At 38.1% G+C, this 16,543-nt stretch overlaps 1 protein-coding gene across 2 annotated transcripts in view; it reads left to right on the plus strand.

Annotated features, from left to right (window-relative positions):
• Positions 1-16,543, plus strand: part of PAPOLA (poly(A) polymerase alpha) — a 49,273-nt gene that overhangs the window by 2,895 nt on the left and 29,835 nt on the right. For both annotated transcript variants that reach the window (XM_060755892.2, XM_060755884.2), the window contains exons 2-4: positions 12,974-13,147; positions 15,609-15,675; positions 16,324-16,405. In XM_060755892.2, coding sequence (XP_060611875.1) covers positions 12,974-13,147; positions 15,609-15,675; positions 16,324-16,405 — 323 coding nt within the window. The remainder of the gene's footprint in view (positions 1-12,973; positions 13,148-15,608; positions 15,676-16,323; positions 16,406-16,543) is intronic.

Below are 16,543 nucleotides of genomic sequence, written 5' to 3' on the forward strand. Positions count from 1 at the left end.
TTAATAAATATTTTTTAAAAACAATAGAAACAAGCCAAACAAAATCAAAACGGTAGACAAGTGCATCAATGCAAATTTATAATAATTAGCCAAAAAGGTAGGTAAGTAAATAGACGTAGTAATGCAGTTTGGCCCCACTGGGAGTTGTGATTTGATGAGGGACCAGCACTCTTGAGAAGACAAGGCGAAAGACCTTGTAAAACTACAACTCCCATCACTCCATAGCATTGAGCCATGGCAGTTAAATGGAGTACCGAGCTGCATTCATGCTATAGTGTAGATGCAGCCAGGGCCACTGCTCCACGTTGAGAACATCTGTGTCCAACCCTCAGAGCAATGGTTACCAACCTTTTTTTGACCAGGGACCACTCTCCAACATTAGTACCAAAATTTTACGAATCAGTTTTTGGTCAAATTTAGATTTGGTTTGGCTGTTTGGGGTGCTGATTCAGAAGATTGCATAGGATAGGCCACATTAGCTCTAGTTTCTGATATAGAACAGATGCCGTCCAGTAGTCGCTATCTGCTTACCCACAGAAAACCATATTTAATAAGCCTAGACACTATAAGAGCCTAGACACTATAAGAGGGTTTTGCAAGACCAATCGTTCACATTGCAACAATGTAGTAACTGTGAGGCCATGGACCATATTTTTGTTCTTGTGAACCACTGGTGGTCCATGAACCACAGGTTGGGAACCACTGCCTTATAGACTCAACACCAATTTTCCTACGGCAAAGGGTTCTTGTGGCACATTTGATAAAGACGTTGGTAGCATAAGATTTCATAGATATAAGTCTACCTCCATTGGTGCCTAAATGCTCTGCTCCATACATCTAAGGAAGCAGGGTGCATCTACACTAGAATGGTTGCAGTTTGATACCACTTTAGCTGCCATGGTTCAATGATGTGGAATCATGGGAGTTGTAGTTTTATAAGGTATTTGGGCTTCTCTCCTGGTGCTTTGTTAGACATTAACTCCCAGGCATTGAGCATTGAGCCATGGCAGTCAAAGTGGTGTCAAACTGCATTCATTCTAGATGCACCCTCCATCTACCATAGCTTATGCTACCAACTTCTTTTTCTTCACATACTCATTTTCTTTCTGCTAAAATAAGTTTCACACCATTTGTCGACAGCATCAGTCCCCTTCGGTCCTCCTAACACATGTAAAGCAAAAGTAATGTTTTCTTCCCTATAAGAGAACCTTTGCCCCATAAAATAAGCATATGTTACAGTTTGAAGTATGTTCTGTAAACAGACCCTTACTTATCATAGTTACTATGAGTGGTCTTATTTGCACTGTGCTCTCTGGCTATTCCTTTGTTTTCTTGTTCAAGTCTTGTGTTTTTAACTGTCTATTAATTCCTAGAAGTTATTTTTCTGTACCTACTTTATTGTTTTGCCCCTTAGTATTGTTTATAAGGTCTTCACATCCTTATAAATACATAATATATTGAAAGTGCAATATCTTAACTTTAAAAAAAACTGAATCTAAATTACTGACTGTTTTATGGCAACGGTGGACCTTACATTTATTATTATATACTGCAGGAATCCACTGTAGTTCTGCTGATATTAAGAAATGAAGAACTGTATGAACTTTGTCATATTTTCTCCTTAGTAGGTTTGGTAAATAATATGACAAGTGTCACTATATATGTGTATTTGGAGAGTATATACAAAAGTAAGATAAAAACATAGTTGCTATCTGAGATTCTTCTACTGTTGTTTTGTTAAATAAACAAATAAATTAAAAAATAAATTAAGTAACTTGAAGACTCTCAACTAAAAGTGTATTTAGAGTTACCATGGGGACCCTGAACATTCTTGTGTTCTAGACTGGAATTGTATTGATTCAGTCCATTTTCCCTCCAGGAAATTTTCCTAAATGTTCTACTTGTAGTAAATATAAATAAATCAGTATAAAATCATACAATATAAATAAACCAATATAAAATCATAAAATCACAAATTGAAATACATTGTAGACTAGAAATCCTGTGCTTAACAAATAACTATGAGTAAATACTTGAAGGTGATAAATAATGTAAATCACCTATAGATATGTCCAAATGTAAGCTAATAAGCAGAAAAGTGTAGCCAGCAATTTCAGAAAAGTAAACTGTAATCAGTGATTTGATATTTTGGTTTGTTTAAAAATAATGTTTTGTTTTTTTAACTGGCTCTTATAAAATCACTGCATGTGTGGGATGAACATTTGTTTCATGACTTTCAGACACAGTCAGATAGTGACTATTGGAACAAACACCGTCTAAATTAAGGAGGTGTAGCAAGCAACTTGGTTTAGCTGGACAAAGGATTTTTAAATTGCCCATGGTCTGTCTGTTTTTAAATTTGATTTTTCATAGTTTTATAAGTTCTGAAGAGATCAACCCTCTCTTTTGTGTCTGGAACTCACATGGTAACCATTTCCAAATGATACCTTCTACTCATGCACTAATTCTGTGTTAAACTCAATTCTTTGTTTATGCATTGTGCTGTCTTGATATGACACTACATTTGAAATTTTCAGGAATTTAGTGGAATTAAATAAAGCTGTCCATGCTTTGTTTTTTATAAATATTAAGAAAACAAAAAATAACAAATTTCTAAAGAACCACAATTTAACAAGTGACTGATAATAACTTGGATGATTTTGAAATGTTTAAACTCTCAATGCGTGTTTCAAAATGTTGTGGTTTGTTATTTTGAATTGTCAGATATAACTATTTGCAGCTGATAAAGTGGGATAGTAAATAAGTTTTTTTTTCAGTGAAGTCTTACCAGGCTTTTAATTGTCCACATTGTGCTTGAATGAGAAGCTTCAGTGTGTTTCTTCTGTTTTTGTCTAATTAATCTCAAGTCTGTTGTTGGCTTGGACAGAGGTCTGCACAAATTAAGGAGTATTTTGCTTCCTGTGTAGTAGGTTTGTTTCTTAAGTTAGGAAAGACAGGTTCCTTGTCTTTCAGGAGTTCTTAAATATGATGATGGCCACTGACTTTGAAAGGAGGTGATGGACATTTATGAAGGGCAAGACTTTCAATCGATATTAGTTCTAATGGCTGTATAATTGAGGGTCAGAGGCAGCATGCTTTGGAATACCAGTTAGCTGAGGAGCAGCAGTGTGAGAGTGCTGTTATTACCACATTCAGCTTCTGAATTTCTCTTTTAGTTAGGGACCATGCGGAGAAGGATGGTGACCAAGACCATCATCTGATCCAGATGAAAACAGAGTTCCATAAATATGATTGCTATTAACAACTAGGAGTCTCATTTTGTAAACTGCTTTTGTATGCAAATACCAAGCTAGTGTGTCTTCTTTCAAGTACACTGCATTAAAAAAATCTGTATAGAAGACAGCCACATTATTTTTTTTGAGAGAGAGATATCCACCCCTCAAGGCAAAGCAGAGATAAGTCACAGGCCAGAACGAGAGGCTTATTTTGACCTGTGGAGGCCAGGGCTGGCTCCACACTGTAGAATGTATGCAGTTCATCACCACTTGAATGGCCATGGGTCAGTGCTATGGAATCCTGGGAATTGTCGTTTGGTGAGGCATCAAAACTCTTTTGACAGTTAAAAGCAATTAAAGGGTGTCGATCTGCATTCATTCTACAATGCTGATGCTCCCTTAGGTGTATCTGCATTGTAGAATGAAGGTCAATGTTAAACATTAGTTCAGTGTTGGGGTCATGAAAAATTTGGCAAGAATAGGTTTCTGAACATTTACACAAATCTGTTAGCAAGAAAGAAACAGTATTTCTTGCTGTTTCTTTGCCAGTGTTGATGTGGAGATTGTCTGGTTTGCCCACCCTGGAACATGCAACATATCATTGTTCTTCTTTCAAATCTTTGATACTGCATCTGTCATATACATATATATGTGTGTGTGTGTGAATGGCTCGATGGCCCTTTGTCAGGAGGGCTTTGATTATGGTATCTTGCCCTGGTGAAAGGAGTTGGACTGGGTGGCCTTAAGGCAGCATTTCTCAATCTGGGAAGTCAAGACCCGGGGGAGGGGTCACCAGGGAGGTGTCAGAAGGGTCACCAAAGACCACCAGAAAACACTGTTGGTCATGAGGGTTCTGTGTGGGATGTTTGCCCCAATCCTGTCGTTGGTGGGATTCAGAATGGTCCTTGATTGTAGGTGAACTATAAATCCCAGTAACTACAACTTCCCCCCAAACTCCATCTGTGTTTATATTTGGGCATATTGAGTATTCGTGCCAAGTTTGGTCCAGATCCATCATTATTTGAGTCGACAGTGGTCTCTAGATGTAGGTGAACTACAGCTCCAAAACTCAAGGTCAATGCCCACCAAACCCTTCTAGTGTTTTCTGTTGGTCATGGGAGTCCTGTGTGCCAAGTTTGGTTCAATTCCATCGCTGGTGGAGTTCAGAATGCTCTTTGATTATAGGTGAACTATAAATCCCAGCAACTACAACTCTCAAATGACAAAATCATAATGTGATGGTCACTCCTTGTGTTGTGAGATGTTTTGTTGCCAAATTTGGTGTTATTTCGTTCATTGGTTCTTTTGTTTTTAAGGTACTCATTACGCACAGAGCATTTATATAGATAGATAGATAGATAGATAGATAGATAGATAGATAGATAGATTTTACCTGTGAATATTTGTTATATGTATTTTAATAATGTTTTATTTTATCTCGCTGTTTTAACCATGTTGTACCCCACCTCAAACCACAAAGAGGCGGGTAATAAATAATAATAATAATCATCAATGCCAACCAAATTTAGGAGTCCCAGATCTCAAAAAACCCCAATGTAAAGCCATGTCAGTGGCCAGTCATCTGAGCTGTAGCCTATTTCATCTGAAAGGTTCCAGGTTGGCTAACCCTGGTGTGAAGAGCAGCAGTGCCTTCCAAAATCTGTCTCCTTTATCAGAATTCTCTTCATAAACCAAAGGCTCCAATTCTTCCCAAACATTGCTGGCCATGTACTCTCAACTAACTGCATATTTGACTACAGTCAAATATTTCTTGGTGGTGTTATTTATTTATTGTATCAGAAGCAAACCAAGAGTACAGCTGTAATGTATTTAAAAACACAAAGTTTTAAAATTTGGCATATTAAATGTCCTTTGACCAGTAGCTGGCCACTTAGAGTGCCTCTAGTGTTCCTGTAAGGAGGTCCTCCATTGTGCAAGTGGCAGGGTTCAGACTACCTTGCATGGTGGAGTTAATGCTTGAGGAATTTTTTGATGCCAGTTTATCACAAGTGGGTTTTAAAACTCATCTGTTGTTTCACCACCATTAGTTTTTAGAAAAATGAATAGATGTGTACCAACTATGGACCATATTCCATGAAAAAGTTAAAAAAAAACGATTATTCCATTAATCGTTCACATTTCCAATCTTATATTTAAAAAATTACAGTAAGGTTTTCACAAGCCTTCAAATGTAACTGTTTTTCTTTTACAATAATTGGGATTAACTGTTATGCTCACCTCTTTGCAAATACAGGCAGTCTCCGAGTTACAAACATCCAATTTATATGTGACTCCTAGTTACAAATGGAGCTGAGACAACAGTAAGTGAAAGGAAATCTGCCCCTAGGAAGCGAAATTCCTATGAGAGTTCTCATGGGGAAAAGATGTCTCCACTGAAGTTTCTCACCAATCCTTGTTTCTACGACAATACAACTTTTTCAAAATCCAATTGTCAGTGACAGAAAGTAAGGTGAAATCTTCTGAACAGGGCACAGAAAGCAAAACAAACATTACAGTGGTGTTAACTCTTCCCTGTGCTACTCAAAACTTTTGAAAAATGATAATTTTGGGCTGGAATTACACTTAAAATATACCTGTTCTGAGTTGCATACAAATTCAACTTAAGAACGTACCTACAGAACCTATCTTGTTTGTAACTCTGGGACTGCATGTATTTGGGCCTCTTTCAGTGATCATGCTGGTCTGTAGCATTCTTCAGACTTTGGATTTGGAGATGTGTTAGAATATCTGTCAGCAGTGGTGCTAGAAACAATATCATACGAAAGCTGACTGACACAACCTGGGGATCACAACCAGACACAGTGAAGACATCTGTCCTTGCGCTATGCTGCTCTGCTGCTGAGTATGCATGCCCAGTGTGAAACACATATCACCATGCTAAAACAGTGGATGTGGCTCTTGATGAGACATGCTACATTATCACGGGATGTCTGCGCCCTACACCACTGGAGAAACTACACTGTCTAGCCGGTATTGCACCACCTGACATCCGCCGGGAAATAGCAGCCAATAGTGAAAAGACCAAGGCAGTGACATCTCCAGCTCATCCCTTGTTTGGATATCAGCCATCACGTCAATGACTTAAATCAAGAAATAGTTTTCTAAGATCTACAGAGACACTCGCTGGAACACCCCAGCAAGCGAGAGTCCAAAAGTGGCAGGCTCAAACCCAGAACCTCAATCAATGGCTGATACCAAATGAGAGACTCCCCCCCCTGGGCACACAGAAAACTGGGCGATTTGGAAGGCGCTGAACAGACTGTGCTCTGGCACCATGAGATGCAGAGCCAATCTTAAGAAATGGGGCTACCAAGTGGAATCCATGACATGCGAGTGTGGAGAAGAGCAAACCACTAACCACCTGCTGCAATGCAACCTGATCCTTGCTACATGCACAATGGAGAATCTCCTTGTGGCAACACCAGAGGCACTCCAAGTGGCCAGCTACTGCTCAAAGGACATTTAATCAACTACCAAGCTTGCAAACTTTGTGTTTTGTCTGTTTGTTTGTTTGTTTTGTTAAAAATGTAATACAATTGTCTGGTTGCTCCTGACATGATCAATAAATAAATAAGCAGACGTGATATGCTTCTGAAGTTTATCAGGTGTGTCCCAACAAGCAGAAGCCACATCACTCTTATTGTACTTAGATTTGGGAAAGAGATGGGGAATTGTTCCAGGACTTGCACAATGCACACACACACACACACACATCCATTCCATTTTGAAGCTATACCACAAGGGTAGGTGACCAGCCACTACATGTTTTTTGTTTGCTTTTTGGACCACCTACTGACAAGAATAGTGAACTGCTTTTAATTCATTTACAGGCAGTCCCCAAGTTACAAGCATCCGAATTATGAATGACTCATAATTAAGAACAGGGGTGAGACAACAAGAAATGAGAGAAAATCACTCCTGTAAAAGTCATTGTGGGAAAAGGTGTCTCCACTGAAGCTTTATCACCAATCCTTGTTTCCACAACAAGCCAAAATGTTCAAAAACGGTGATGAAAGTGAGGTGAAATCTTCTGAACAGGGACACAGACAGCAAAACAAACACCACAGCGGTGTTAACCCTTCCCTATGCTATCCAAAGTGTGTGTGTGTGTGTGTGCATGCACACACACACACTGGCTGGAGCTACACTTAAAAATTTACCTGTTCCGATTTGCATACAATTCAGCTTAGGAACAAACCTACAGAACCTATCTTGTTCATAACTTGGGGACTACCTATAAATATCAAACCTGTTAACATTAAAGAGACATTGATCCAGGCGTTCTGAGAGCTCAAATATGTTTTTGCAGCATATTTTTCTGCCCTCTGCCTCCCACAGACTCTGGGCTTAGGATTTTATACCAGGAGTTTGCAGTAGAATGGGAAATAGACAAAATTGCACTGGGGTAGTTCATAAGCTCGTGTCCTTGCTTTACATCTGGATCTAAGCAAGTACATTTTTATTCCTAGAATGAATGTTGACAGTATTTACCAGGGTCAGTATACATATATTTGCGTGTGTGTGTACGTATGTGTAATTTGTTTATATGCCTAAACTTTATGAATGCGATGGCATCTATTTTGGATTATGAATAAAATTAATTTTTATAAAAAGTTGATGTTTCTGTTAAATATTTAGACTTGTGGCAAAAGACTTCATATATCAAAAAATCAGTATTTGCCATCTGCTCACCCACAGAAAACCATATTTAATAAGCCTTGGCACTATAAGAAGGTTTTGCGAGACTAGTCGCTCTTGTTGCAACGGTGTACTAACGGTGAGGCCGCGGACCATATTTTAGTTCTTGCGGACCATTGGTGGTCCATGGTCCACAGTTTGGGAACTACTGACCTAAACATACATGGCTAAACTTAGTTGCTAGTTTAGAGTTCTTTGCTCCTAGTTTTCACAAATGTTGCGTTAGCAGTGTCATTAAGAAACTGAAGCTTATGTGATACTAAGCATCAGGGCAAACTTTATGCTATGTCATTTCATACATCTCAATAATTGGAGTCTAACACTTTAAAAAACCTTATTAATTATCTTATCAAGACCATTGTTTCTGCACAATGATCTTGGACGCATTGGACAATGATACTTTATATTGTAACCGGGCAGAATTTTATACACTTAGAACCATATTGGTCTCATTTTAATAATTGCTAACACTTCTAGAAATGAACAAGAATCTAAACTTGGTTACCTCTGATAGGATTGGGACATGGCACAATTACAAAATTGTTATGTATATGGCACTCAATGGCCACTAGCTTCTGGTTTTTCTCAAGAAAGCTTGCACCAAATTCCTTACTCAATTCTGCATATCCTTGCAATTACTGATGTGTAAGGAAGCTTAACAGGATAAACCTGCTTAGGGTTGTTCTATAAGGCTGTGATCCTGGAGCAGAAAGGCCTTTGGACATACTTGCACTATATTTTAGACTGCTGGGTGACATCGGCAACTAGGCTTACTGGCAGCAAGTTCAGTGGAGCTAATGTTCAGCAAGAAACTTCTTAGTGTAGTCAATAGACATTTTAATGGCCATTCTCATGAGCTGTTCTTGAAAAATTCAATAAGACAGTTTTAAGACCTCACATTCTTAAATTTTATTTAATATAAAAGACCCAAACGTTTGTAGTGTAGATTGAAATGATGTTCAGTACATTAATGTGTAGTTTCAGTTATCCTCCATTGTGACCTGATGTAAAGATTCGCTGCCAGAGTATGCAGCCTTCTGAGAGGCACTTTACTTGTGCTAGCGTATTACATTGATTTGAGAATAGTATGGTGGTGGTATAATATAGGTAAAGCTTTATATTTATAATTTATCTAGATATAGTACATGTGAAAGTCATGTCTTTTGCCACAGCAATGTTGGATTGAACTCAGTTTGTATTGATCTCAACTTTTGCCAGTAGATTTAGATTTCAGACATATTATTTCTCATTCTTTGATCTCTAGGATGTTTAGACAAACCCTGACCTTTAGTCGTGCTCTCAGGAGCTTTCAGGAGTTGACGTCAAATGAATCTGGAATACTAGAAGTTGAAATAGATAATTCTTTAGAAAAGAAACAAATAGAGCAACAAAAAAAAAAACCCAAACATATTGTCAAACAACAATGTGGTGACTTTTAGTCTATTCAGGTAAGTTACAAACACCCAACTTACAAATGACTAATAGTTAAGAATGCAGGTAAGACTATAGGAAGTGAAATTCACTTCTGAAATAGTTATCATGGGGAATAGGTATCTCCATTGAATCTTTATCACCAATCCTTGTTTCCACAAGGCAATTTTTTCAGAATCCCATTATTACAGGAAGGGAATGTGAGGTGAAATCTTCTGAACAGGGCCACAGTCAGCAAAACAAACAGCACAACACCACATACATATATACATACATACATAGCTTACAAACAATTTCAGCTTAAGAACAAACTTACAGAACCAATCTTGTTTGTAACTTAGGAACTTCTTGTGTTTTCTTTTGTATTCAAAATAACTGTAGGTGGTTTTATTAAAGTGCATGCACTTCAGACAGCTTATACCAACCACATGACAATGTGATTTTTTTTCATATCAGCTAGCATCAATCACCATTAAAGATGTTTCCATTAAACATTTTAAAGGTTAAAGGGACTTTACTCAAGGTACAAGGAATGAAATTAAAGGAATGCTCATTTTTGAGGCATGCATGCTTACGATTTTAGCACTAGTTAAGTAGGCTTTATTACTATTGCTTCAGTATGATCCAAAAACCACTTGCTTCAGTTCAGACTATGAAATCTCTGAATAGAACATGAGCATACTAGATACTAGTTTAATTTATGAATGTATATGTATGGCATTTCTCTTTTAGTGTTCTCTCCCTCCACCCCCGGTCAATATATTAGAGATGTAAAATATTAAGTTATTTTGGAGGCAAAATAATGGGGGGAGTCACTTTATTGAGTTAGAAACATAAAAATTGTTATACACAGCATAGTTTGGTACAAAAGTATAGTAAAAATGGGTTGTTGTAGGTTTTTCCGGGCTATATGGCCATGTTCTGGAGGCAATTTTTCTCCTGATGTTTCGCCTGCATCTATGGCAACCATCCTCAGAGGTAGTAAGGTCTGTTGGAAGTAGGGAAAATGGGTTTATATATCTGTGGAATGACCAGGGTGAGACAAAGGACTTTTGTCTACTGGGGCTAGGTGTGAATGTTTCAGCTGATCACCTTGATTAGCATTCAATGGCTTGGAAGTGCCTGGGGGGAATCTTTTGTTGAGAGTGATTTTATGTGCCTGTTTGTTTCCCTCTGTAATTATTCAGAAATTTAAAAAACACTTCCTTAATTGTAGAGTTATGAGGGCCTGAACTGTAAGGAACACCTGGTATGTAAGGAATTTTTTGATTTTGTCAGGTTAAGAAAATCATGCAACAGAGATCTAACAGGAAACCTCTGACACTAGTAATACATTTTTCTTTTTGTCTTAAATACTGCCAAAAAGATATAAAGCACTTGTTTGCCTAATAAAAACTCTAAAAGGAAATCTGGACTAAAAATTACAATGATCTCATAGAATGATCATCAATGCCTCTTAGGCTAGCTAATGTAGGAGAATTGGCAATTTTTTTGATATGCTAGGGCAGGGGTCCACAAACTTTTTAAACAGAGGGCCAGGTCACAGTCCCTCAAAACTGTTGGAGGGCCGGATTATAATTTGAAAAAATAAAAATGAATGAATTCCTATGCATACTGCACATATCTTATTTGTAGTGCAAAAAACATTTTAAAACAATACAATAATTAAAATTAAGAACAATATTAACAAATGTAAACTTAGTATTTCTATGGGAAGTATGGACCTGCTTTTGGCTGATGAGATGGGATTGTTGTTGTTGGGTGCTTTCAAGTCGTTTCAGACTTAGGTTGACCTTGAGCGAGGGCCAGGTAAATGACCTTGGAGGGCTGTATCCGGCCCCCGGGCCTTAGTTTGAGGACCCCTGTGCTAGGGGTTGGTACCATAATTATGTCAATTTGCTGCAGCTGTTTTTGTTGTGCAATGACCCTAGACTGCAAACCTCCTGTACAAGGCCTTGCGTAAAAATTTACCTGCTACATAGTTTTTTAAAATGGAAAAATGGAGAATAATAAACAGCCAGTGTAGTATAGTGGTTTGAGCTTTGGTCTGCAACTCTGAAGACCAGAATTCAAATCTCCTGCTTGGCCATGGAAATACTTTGCCAAGGCATATCTCGCAGCCTCAAAAAAAGGCAAAGGTAATAAATCTTGTTGAAAACTTCACATGATAAGAACACTGTAAGTTGGGAATGCCTTGAAAGCACAGATACATATGAATATTTTATTCATTCTAAAAGAAAAGCCATTTCCTATAATCTGTTCTTTAATTTCTTCCGGAAAAAGTTAAGGCTTCAAGGGAAAAAATAGGCCTTGACACCTCCCCAGGCTATTCAGATAGGCAAATTACATTGTTATTGGGGTGTTGTGTGGTTTCCAGGCTGTATGAATGTTTCGCCTGCATCTGTGGCTATCATCTTCAGAGAGTCCAAGTTGTTTGTGGTGCTTTGTGGTAAACCTAAAGTGGACTTAGTATGTTTTCTTTTCAAGCTTTATACAGAGGCAAGTTGCCATTGGTTTCCTCTGAGACTGAGTGGGTTTGTGACTTTCCCATGATTACCATATAGGTTTCCTTGGCTTAGCATGGATTTGAGCCCTGACCTCCAGAGTTGTCCCCATGCTCAAACTAGTATGGCATGTTTACATGCTAGTGAACTGATTTCTGGATAAGACTTCTAGTGTGACTGCAGTTGGAATGTGTAGATTTCAGGTTGCCATATTTTTAAAAAAGAATGATTTATAATATGTGTGACATAGAGCAGATGATCAGGAGAAATTTTCTCCATCTCTCATAATGTTAGAACTCCAGATCACTCAATTGAGCTTAGTGACAGAAGGTTTAGGAGAGATTGAAGCCAGTTTTTCTTTCTTTCATTGTTCTGTTTGATTTGATTTTTACATCACACACACTGTTAAGATGGAGTTTACTGTAATGAATGTAGTGATAACAGCAAGTTCAATTGGCTTTAAATGTTTGGCCAAATTCAGGGAGGGTTTAAATCAGATTATCGCTGCTCATGATAATTATACCTTAGCTTGATGATCAGAGGCAATATGCTTTTGAATACCAGTTACTTGGGGATAAATAAAAAAAACTTTTATCTGCACAATGGGCTTTCCGAGGGCTTCTGATTATGTCTTGTGGGAAGCAGAATGGTGGACTAGGTAAGACATTTGAGCTGATCCTGACTCTTATGGTCTTAAAACTATTGATTGTTCTTTTATTAGACAATTGCCAGCCACTTAATTTTTGTGTGACTTAGTCAGGAGCGATTAAACAAATGTAGAGAGTGTGCTTTTAGAAGAGTATACATATGGAGACCAGGGAGTTGTAGTTTTATAAGATCTTTCTGCCTTCTTTGCCAAAGATTCTTGTGACTAGTCAAAACTGCATTAATTCTACAGCTTAAATACATGCAAAGTGTCTGTCATGTCGAAATGTTCTGATTTACAATATTAAGGTTACTGTTTAAGCAATTTGCCAAATGTCTGCCTTTTTCTTTTGTGGACACCTGCCTCAAATATGTTGATTGATTTCATTAGCTTTGATGTAGCATTTCTTTTAATTTGGTTTTATTTATGTTTACTAGCCCAGTTACAACCCAGGGATCACAGCAAGCGCAGCAGCCACAGAAACATTATGGCATTACCTCACCCATCAGTTTAGCTGCCCCAAAGGAGAATGACTGTATACTTACTCAGAAATTAATCGAAACCCTAAAACCCTTTGGCGTCTTTGAGGAGGAAGAGGAACTGCAACGCAGGTAAGCATCACATTTTTGGTTTATCAGTGTTCTGTGACAAGAAAAATAATACTGAGATTATACAGAACAATTATTAACAGAACAGCACTAACTATAGTTACAGCTATTTTCCAGTTTTTAATAATGTTTCATGCGGTGGAGACAAAAATAACATAGGAGTTATGTAGAGCAGCAAAATAGTGAATAGATCCTTAAAGTATTTCAAGCCTGTACAAGGAGAAATGCAGGGAATGGATCAAACAATAAATGAAATTGAATCTTTAGACTTCTGAACACAGTCAGCATTTCTCATTCACTGGGGTTAGCTGCAAAAGTGAAAAAACAGTGAAAGAAGAAAGAAGAAATTTCTAAGTAACTCTATGTCCTGAGATTCCTGAAGAGGTGTTCTATCTAGGAATCTATAGGTCAATGTTTCTCAAACTCTGCTGCTCCAGGTATTTTGTGGGAGCTGAAGTTTTAGGCAACATAAATTTAACAGTATTTCAGTGGAAGGCCACCGGGATTATCCAGTCCAATCCCCTTCTGCTATGCAGGAAAAGCACTATCAAAGCACCCCTAACAGATGGCCAGGCAGCCGTTGCAGTAATAAACAGAAACCCCAGAGGCCATTCAAACCTTTTCTGCCACAGGAAGAGCACAATCAAAGCACCTCTGGGAGGGAAAAAGGGTTTTGAAAGCAAAGAAAGCACGGAGGGAGGGGGGAGAAATTCTGGGCGGCGAGAAAAAAAGAGTCTGGGCAGCAAGGGAGGCATGGGAAAAGGGTCTGGGCAGCAAGGAGAAGAGTCTGGATGGAGAGGGAGGATGGTCATGAGCATGGTAATCAGGCGGTAATCAGCATGGTGTCATAGAGCTCCTCGCTGTTACCAGTGGAGCCCCAAGGGCTCCACGGAGCACAGTTTGAGAACCCCTGATAAAGAAGTATATTTGAGTAATAAAAACAGTACAATAAGGGAGCGTTAGTAATTCTTGCAATATATCCCTCCTTCTTTATAAAAGTGCTTTTCTTGATTACAGCTGAACATTTTGTGGTTTTGATAACTTAATTTGATTTGAGGCAGGAATTGATCACTTCTTTGAATATGCTTCATCTGGTCCCCCTCTCCAAACGAAAGGGAAAGAAAAAAAACATACAGTAGCAGTTTGGAATCTGTTGTTCCAAAATAGTGTTGTTTCAATTTACCCCCTGCTGTGGCTGTTATAACCACCAAGCATTTAAGTATAGCAATTTCTCATCAGTAGCGTGTGGCCTCTAGGTCTTTATGCAAGTTACATTTGGTGAGTGCCAACCATTCCAGACAAAACTGTGTTCCTGCATTCATTTTATATTATTGCGGCTCAAAATCGTAGGATCATATAGTTGGAAGAGAATACAAGAGTCAATCTGCCTGCCATGTAGGAAAACACAATCAAAGCCATCCAGACTCTGCTATAAAACCTCCAGAGAAAGGGACTTCACCACATTTCAAGGCAGCACATTCCACTGCCAAATATCTCTTACCATCAGGATATGCTTCTTAATGTTTATGTGGAATCTCTTTTCCTCAATTTGAATCCATTGCTCCATGTTCTAGTCTCCAGAGCAGTAAAAATCAAGGTTGCCCCTTCCTCAATGTGGCATTGTTTAAAACCTTTAAACATGGCTATCGATGTTCCCCTCTCTGCCTTCTCTTCTCTAAGCTGGACATACCTAATTCCCTTGGCTACTCCTAAAATCAGTTGTAAAAAGCAGGGTTGGACTGGAAAGACATAATTTCATGTACCAGGGTTAAACCCCTGTGCCAGCAGGACTGAAGACCAACAGGTCAGTGGTTCGAACCTGGGGAGAGCACAGATGAGCTCCCTCTGTCAGCTCCAGCTCCCCATGTGGGGACATGAGAGAAGCCTCCCACAAGGATGATAAAACATCAAACATCCAGGCATCCCCTGGGCAACGTTTTTGCTGACAGCCAGTTCTCTCACCAGAAGCGACTTGCAGTTTCTCAAGTCGCTCCTGACACACACAAAAAATGTATCCGATCAATGTGTGATCTCACTTACTGTACTCAGCTTATAGTTAGGATCTCAGCTTTTGATCTGACACTTTAACACAGTATGATCCACACCTGTTAGTGTGGGTTGAAAAGCTTCAGTTGAGAGCTAGATGGTTATTTATTTATTTATTTGCTATATTTCTATCCTGCTCTTCTCACTCTGAGGGGACTCAGAGTGGCTTACACATAAGCCAGAATTGAAATACCCTTATTAGTAGGGTTATTAGTAGGGTTTGAGAAGTCTATATAAGTTAACAGGTATGCCACAACAAACTCCTTCAGGAATAGTAGCATTATAGATAATCGTGATAACATTGAGATTAATTTAGCAAATTTCTTGAATTGGAACATATTATGTGATATAATATGAAATGCCTGTCTAAATTTCCTGATTGGATGTACTTTATTTTTGTAATGTGTTTCATCAACAGAATTCTAATTTTGGGGAAACTAAATAACCTTGTAAAGGAGTGGATACGAGAAATCAGCGAAATTAAGGTACAAAGTAAAGTATTCTATATTATTTATTTTGACACGGGGAGAACACTGGTTTTCTGTATTAGGTCCCCAAATGCCATTGAGCTACAGTGCCTGTTCTCTACAGCCAGAATGGGGGTCAAAGAACCCCATATTTGGAGGTCTGGCATTGAGAATCATAGTAGCCAGAATTGATTGTCCACGTTTCTTCACTTGCTTCTTGTGTGTTGATATCACTGGAAATAAGATGGCAATTTCCTCTGCCCACAAAATGTTTAACAGTTGGGAAACAGTTATGGATGTTACATGACTTTCAGTTAAATGTGTAGTTAGTTTACTGTAATGAAGGATGTTTGGTGCACCATACTTCTGTTTCTGTTGATAGAAGTGGAGTTTAAATAGAAATAGTATTGAATTGTAAATAGACATTCTTGTCATATGTAATGGATACTGTATCAAATTTATCTTATTTTCCAACCAGAAAACTCTGATGATTATTTAGCAATGATAATTAGTTGATCTTATTCCCTGACTACATATTACAGTGCCACAGCGCTATGTTACTGTCTGTGAATTAAAGCTGGTTTTTTTGTGTGTGTTTTGTGTGGTTGAATGTTGTGTTGCTTGGATTGCTCATAAACATTCAATTCCTGTGTTTTCTTCCCTTAGAATCTTCCACAGTCTGTAATAGAGAATGTTGGAGGGAAAATTTTTACTTTTGGCTCATACAGATTAGGTGTACACACAAAAGGTAATGTGTCTGGGTAATGGTTATAAATATTTTCTATGTGTATAAATGTTTCATTGTTTAAGAAATAGTGGGTCAATATGATAAATAAAATTGCCTAATATTCTGATATTGAGCCTACTAACTATTCCTTAGCAACTG

The sequence above is a fragment of the Anolis sagrei genome, chromosome 1 (assembly GCF_037176765.1).
Source record: "Anolis sagrei isolate rAnoSag1 chromosome 1, rAnoSag1.mat, whole genome shotgun sequence".
Taxonomy (NCBI): Eukaryota; Metazoa; Chordata; class Lepidosauria; order Squamata; family Dactyloidae; genus Anolis; species Anolis sagrei.